We start from the raw sequence: 7,041 nt of genomic DNA, 5'->3' as shown, positions 1-7,041 counted from the left end.
TTATTTCTGTTCTACATGCTTTGGGCACTGAGAAAGTCTCACCAATGGCACTGATGGTGGCATCCAGCCTCACATGCATTAATTGCATTCATCTCTCATTCATTTCTCACCTCACAACTATCATCTCGAGGTCCTGAGCATTCTAGACAGCACACCAGCACCGATGAGGCTCAAAATCCATCTTCAAGAGTTCCCCTGTAAGCACAGCAGCTAAACTACCTCCAATGAAAGCTGAAAAGTCAGCTATGCTCCTCCTCAGTATAAAGCTCTGGTGCTTCCCTCAGGCCCTTTTCTCTACCCACTGGGAACCTCTTGGCAAATGCTACATTAAGTAAGCAGCAAACGAGCAACAGCAAAAAGAAAGGTGCAAATAATATTCCAAACATTTATTATGCATTAAAAATATTGCAAACAAGCCATACAGTTCATTTCACAGTAACCTAAACAACATTGTTCAAAAACTTGAGAAGTCAACAAAGAACAGTGCAGTTCAAACAGTGACAACAGTTATCTTAATGCCATGGGTCCCTCTCTTTGCCAGCAGTTCTTTCCTGTTTACAGTGGGAACAACACAAGATACAGCTCGCTATCTTATTTAATTAAGAGAACTCCCTTGCACCTGCACTGTTCCCACACACATGCCACTTTTGAGAAGTGCTATTTCTAGGAATGATGTTCCTAATGTAGCCAAAGTGCAGGCTGAGGCGGGCACAATGCACACAAACCAGTGGTGGTCTCTGTTTTCAAGGTATCTACGTGCAGAGCCCTGTACCAAATCTTGGGAAGAAGATCAAAAGTAAACTTGAAACAGAGGCCTATCCTTTCTGAACTGACAGAAAAACAAGGAAGTTCAACATGAAAGTGGTTTTTAAATGATCATAAACACCTGGAGCATTGTGACACCTTTTCCTTTCTCTCAACCAGTTACAAGAAGGATCCTTCACTACCCCTGCCACAGGCAGATACACAGGGAAACCAGTCATGAGGAATTGGCCCCAAGCCCTAAGTTCAGGTCATTGTCAGCTGTGTGAAAACCTGGAAATGTATATACCTTAGAAGCAATTCTGCTGATTTCATGCTGATTTCCTTCCTTTTGTGTTGTGAAGTGTATTATTATTACTAGCATGCTTGCTATACAGCAAACATGAAAGCTGTGATTTTAGTCCTCTTTCCTCATTTGTGAACATTTTTACAGAAAATTCTGTATCATGGAGTCTAAGGTCTCTATGAGAAAGAAATAGCATTATAATGTGAACAGCCCAAAAATACAATCAAAATCTTACTGTACCCTCTTTGCAGATGTCCCCTCTGAGCACCAATCTCCTGGACCAGCAGCTAAAGATGCCAGTACAGGAGCTCACGAGCAATTAATCTCTCCAGCCATATGGTGGAGCACCTCTCTTCAGTCTCACATTTAAGAAATGCCACTTCAAACCCCTCCTTCCTCGAGGTCCAGCATACCTGTTAGCACTGTGGTACAGTTTAAGGGCACACAGAAATGTATTGTAACTCAGCTGGTAGCTGCTAAACTGACCCCATGGCTGAGCCACAACTGCAGAAACAGGTGACTTGCTTCAAAGCTGGTCAGGGTGACAGGTCTGTTCATTTGACAGGGTGATAGGTTTGTTGATTTGCTTATCAAACCTTACAAGTGAAACCCTCAGTGCATATGGCAGTACACTTTTCATATTGGAATAGTTGTGGCCCTTTGGTGTGGGATATCTAATGCCATAGTGTGAAACACCTTCATACCGTTAAATATGTGCCCATGCTGATGAGGCTGTAGTGCCTTAGTTACACCACTACAGTTGCAGTGGCACAACTTTACAGAGAACAGAAGCACTTAGAAACTCAACCCATAATTAAACGCATGTTTTCTCAAAATAAAATAAAATAAAATAAAACAACTACACAAAAAGAGAAATAAAGGAAATAAGCAGAACTGTCTCTATTATTAAAGTATGCTTATTCTCTTTGGAGGTATCAAATTGCTTTTAAAAAGAGTAAAAAACTGGGCATACAAAAGCTATTTTCTTTAATCCAATATATGCACAAAGGAGCACTGCTGCCTAAACTTTTTCATGTATTTTTTCGACTTTCACAAACAATCTTTCCAGATCATTCCTCAGGTCATCTATAGAGCTCTTTACAGACTCCAAGTTGTTCTCATTATTCTCAATTTTCACAGAGTAGGAGACTAAACTATCCACTGCAGTTCTGATCATTTTCAAATCAGAATCAATCTGGCTGACAGAAGATCTCAGTTCATCCACAGAGCCTTCCACAGAATTAAATTTTTCAAGATATCCTTGAGAACGTGCTTGACCCATTTGAAGATTTCCCTGATCCAACAAAACACTAATTTGCTTCTGGACATCCTGAAGAGCATCTGAGGAAGGCAAGTCACTGATACTTCTTCTCAGGTTCTCTACATCGTTGTACAGCGAGGTCTGTGATTCACGAAGATTTTTCAGAACATCTGAGACTGAAGATATGTCCATATCTGAGATTCCCTGAAGACTACTCATGCTTTGTTCTAGAGTACTGAGCTTGTTGTCATATTCTGCCTCCTTAGAAAGGACTGTTTGCAACTTTTCATTGTGCTGAGAAGCAACAGAACTTACAGACTTCAAGCTCTCCTCTATGTGCCTCAATCGAGACTCTAGTCCTTCGCTGCTGTTTTCAAAAGTTTCTAATGCTTTTCTAAAGAGTTCATTTTCTCCCCATTTGCTGAACTCAGCTTTAATACGCAGTAAATCTTCATCAAGTCTTTTAATGTCACCAGGGAGCTGCATAATAGACTCCTCCGCTCTCAGAACTTTCTCTTGTAAAGCTTTTAATGAGAGGTGTTCAGTGTCGGCCGCCTCTTTGAATTTCTCGTGCTCCTGTTTGAGGTTGACTAACTCTTTCACTTCAGTATAAACATCAGACTCCATGGAGTTTATTGTATTCTTCAAGGTCTCAATGTCTCTTTCTTTGGTTTTCATGGACTCTTGCATCTCACCAAATGCATCCTTTAGCACCTTTATTTCATGCTTATACGCATCTGCTTTTTCTAGTGAATCAACTTTTGCTTTCATATTTTTTATTTCATCTTGGCTCCTTTGCTGGACTTCAGTGAATACAGCAATGTTATCATTGATAGACTTGGTTAGCTCTGTTAGTCTCTCTTCCACTGTGTTCTCCAGCGATGTAAAGTCTCGTTCCCTTGCGTCCTTCACCATGTGGATGCCATCAGACAGGTCCTTCAAAATTTCATTTTGCAGCTTCTGAAGCACTTCGCTGATCCGATTAATTTCACTCTCCCCTTGCTTAACAGCCTTCTCGGTAACCTCCTGCTTCTGCTGAGCAATTCTCATCATGGATTCAAAATCTCCAAACGTGGCTTGAAGGGAATGCACCTGAAATAAAAATCCATATGGTTAACATGATTTTATCCTCATCAATACCCTGATGGCCCTTCTACCATACTAAGTGATGACCTTGTAGTCTCCTCATGCTCCCTACTTGAAGTCATCCTATAGCACACAGACACAGCATCTAGAGCCTTACAGTCTATATGCATACCCTCCACTAAGGAAAAGTATAACAGGGAAAAACTAGGGAAAAAGGAGTGCTGGGAATGGCTGGGGAACAGAAGCACTAATCATGACATTTTGCTGCTCCTGGAGACACATTTTTGTTGCTAACAAGTTTTTAACATAAAAAAACATAGAAAGGCTTAATTGTTCTAAATAAGCAGTACCTCATTATGTGTACACACACTGTGCAGGAGCACATGCATGTATGCAAGCTGAGAACAAAGCTGCAGCAGCAGTCAAAGGGACTGACTGACTTCTGTCTCAGGTTAGCTCAGAAAGTTGCTACCACTGGCTCAGGTATGCTACTACAAAAACTATCTTAACTGCTGTTCTAGTGGCAGCAATAGGGAAAAGGACAAGGGGTGTGTGGCCATCACGCTCATCTACTCTCACACTTGAAGACACAGGCACACCAATGGGAAAGCACACTTTACTTAATTTTGGAGCCAAGTAGAATACTCGTCTCAAGTCTACTGAGAAATCTTCTTTGTGCATGTGTGGGCTGTACTTTGTTTTAAAGTTTGTAAAGTGGAGTAAGCACTCCCACTGGCTGCAACAGGAATCCATCATGAACAAAATACCTCAAGGCTTTGGCAGGATGGTGAGTGCTGAGTAATGCGTGCTGCTTTGCCTCATGCCTATGCCTGAAGGGTATATTAATCAGTCATGCCACATGTGCTGCCATGTTTACTGATTAGATACACAGCTGGAAAGGTGGTTTTATTTTTTAAATAAAAGTCGATTTATTTTATGTATTATTAGAAAGAAATATACAGAACTTTTTCTTTTCAACTGAAAATCGCTCTAGTAGTTCCCAGTCAACCTCTGAGGCTAGAAATTCATCTTAAAAAACTTTAATAGACTTATTAATCAGGAAATGTTATTCATTGGTATTTTTATGAAACTAAATCCCCAGCCAAGATTTTAAGGGAAGTCCACACCATGAAAGGACTATAGGCTTCAGCCATGCAACATGCCCTTGCTCCAAAGGATCCCTGAAATTTGAAGAACACCCATAAAGATTACTTCCTTTACCTTCTCTTCTGTAAAAATGTTTGCAACAACTTTACATTTCTTATGCTTGTATTCTCTCATGCTCATACATGAAACTAGAAATGAATGAAAGAAGGGGAAAAATGCAGGTGATACTGACACACATATTGCAGCTGGGCAAGAGCCATCCCTCTGACTCACCAAACTCACTTTTATTATGTTTTAACTGTCATTCATTCTGACTTTTTTCCACGTAGAGTGTGTTTCCTGTCACTACAGATGGACTTCAGAAATCTGGGAGGAGAGCACATAGAAATTCTCCTCTCCATCTTATGAGGGAATTCATTTTCTCTGACAAACCTAAACCACCAAATTCATATTTTTAATCAACCATCTTCACACATCAGCCTGAGAAAAGCCATCAGAAACAGGCATGGGAAGTCTCTCTGAAAACTGCTATATTAAAGTCTAAAATTCCACATCATTTCCTTTCTCCTTCTCTTGCTGATGTGTAAAGCAGATGAGTTTATATAAGACTCCTGACAAAAGCTTTCTGCAGTAAGAGTGAAGAGGAAAGACAGCTCCACCCAGCACCCTCTAAGCACAAGGCAGGACCCCACAGTATGTACAATGGTGAAATAAACCCTGGCCTCCTCTCCTTCAAGTATGCTCTTCAGTAAATTCAGCACAAAGCCACAAAGCTTTTGAGGGTTACACTGAAACTCTACATTACCTCCTTCCCCCACCTCTTACTCCTGCATTAGAATGTGTCTCACCTCAGCCATCTGCAGCCAGGTTTTGGTTCTCTTTCAAAGCAACTACTTATAAACCTACTCTACATACCTATCTAACAGAATATGCAAAAGATACCTAAGGTTTTCTGCAGCAATGCAGAGACACAGGCAGCAAACTGCTCCCTTTCCTGAGCTCGATGGGCTTACTTACATTCTGCTTCTGAAATGCTGCTAAGTCCCGGCACTCTTACATCCTATTCCCCTCTCACACAAGTTTTTCGTTCCCTCCTTATGACAGAGCTATGGCCAAGGCCAACCTCACAAGCTCCACGTGTGCAGGCCCACAAGCTCCCACAGGGAGCGGGGTACCCGCAGGAGGTGGCTCCTAGCAGTCAATCCAGGACAGGAATTTTCTCCGCTGTGTTCTTGGCTGTAACTTCACACCCTGCCCGCAAGCCCACCTCGCCACGCCCTAGACAGAAGCCTGATACATATTTTAATTTGATGATATGCTTTCATGTTCACCATGTTATTAAGGTTTTAAGCACCCAGGGACATATCCAGACAGGCAGTGCCATTTCTGAACCTTTGGCTCAAGGGCCAGTAAGGCTCAAGTGAAAAAATTCAGGAGTGTTTCCTCTGTGCCCCTCGAGCCACACCCTTTGCCAACCACACCACATCTCTGCCTTGATGCTGGACATCCCAGCCCTGCTCTCTGGGCTGCAGATGGCAGTTGCTGGGCAGGCCCCACAGCTGGAGCAGTGCTTGCGGCACGGCTCTGCGGCTCCGCTGGTGACCTAGGGTCCGTATGCAGCTTCACAGCAAGCTTCTGCCACGTCCACATCCACGTCCACGTCCAGCCAGGACTGACACCTCCGGCCTTGGCGCACGCTGGACACGTCCAGGAAGCTCCCTTTTCACTTCGCGACGGTAGGGAAAACGGAGTCCCCGGCGGCGGGGTCTGCTCTCCCACTACCACGTCAGCGTGCCGGCTGTTTTCCATAAAATGGCTTCGCACCGAGCGAGCCCAGCAGTGCAGACTCCTCGTCCCACCGAGCCGGGATGCCCCGCGGCCACCTCCTCCAGCACCACGACAGCATCCTCCCGGCCGCGTCCCGGCGGCGCACCCCATTCCCGCACGCCCGACGTCCGCCTCGGGGCGCTCGCCCCCCGCCCGCCGCCCCCGCTACCTTCTGCACCACGGCGTCCAGCGTGGCGGCCAGCTCCTGCCGCTGCCGCCCCGAGGCCTCCCTCTCGCGGGCGCTCCGCCCGACCTCCTCCCGCAGCTGCCGCACGTACCAGCCGGCGGGCAGCGCGGCGCCCAGCAGCACGGCGGCGCCCAGCAGCAGCGCCCAGCCGCGCCGCGGGCCGGAACCGGAGCGGCCCCCTCCGCCCCCCGCCCCGGACCGGCCGCCCCGGCCGTGAGCCGCCGCCGCCGCCGGCTTCTTGGCCGCCGCCTCCTCGGAGCCGCCCGGCTGCGCGCCCCGCTCGTTGGCGGCGGCGGGCGGGCTGCCCCCCTTGGGGCCCCGGTGCTTGGCGGCCGACATGGCGGGACGGGGCCGACCCCGAGCGCCGAGCGGGAGCGAAGAAGGCAGGAAAGCAGCGAAGGCGGGAGAAAGGAGGGAGGCCGCCGCCGTGAGATGGGGCGGGGGCGCCGGCCCGGGCAGCGCCCGCTCCCCGCCCCGCCCCGCCCCGCGGAACGCCACGCACGCGGGGCCGGGCCTGAGTCCCCG

At 46.7% G+C, this 7,041-nt stretch overlaps 1 protein-coding gene across 1 annotated transcript; it reads right to left on the bottom strand.

The window, feature by feature from the left end:
* Nucleotides 1-359: 359 nt before the first annotated feature.
* Nucleotides 360-6,886, bottom strand: CKAP4 (cytoskeleton associated protein 4). Its single transcript, XM_065743071.1, has 2 exons — nt 6,499-6,886; nt 360-3,401 (listed from the first exon to the last, which is right to left on the bottom strand). Exons 1-2 carry the CDS (start codon nt 6,853-6,855, stop codon nt 2,070-2,072), a joined length of 1,689 nt encoding a protein of 562 aa, XP_065599143.1. The 5' UTR covers nt 6,856-6,886; the 3' UTR covers nt 360-2,069.
* Nucleotides 6,887-7,041: the final 155 nt, after the last annotated feature.

The sequence above is a fragment of the Cyrtonyx montezumae genome, unplaced genomic scaffold (assembly GCF_038088225.1).
Source record: "Cyrtonyx montezumae isolate F1298 unplaced genomic scaffold, pur_monq_1.0 scaffold_3, whole genome shotgun sequence".
Lineage (NCBI taxonomy): Eukaryota > Metazoa > Chordata > Aves > Galliformes > Odontophoridae > Cyrtonyx > Cyrtonyx montezumae.
Note: the sequence above shows the minus strand (reverse complement) of the source record. Positions and strands in the feature narration are given on the sequence as shown.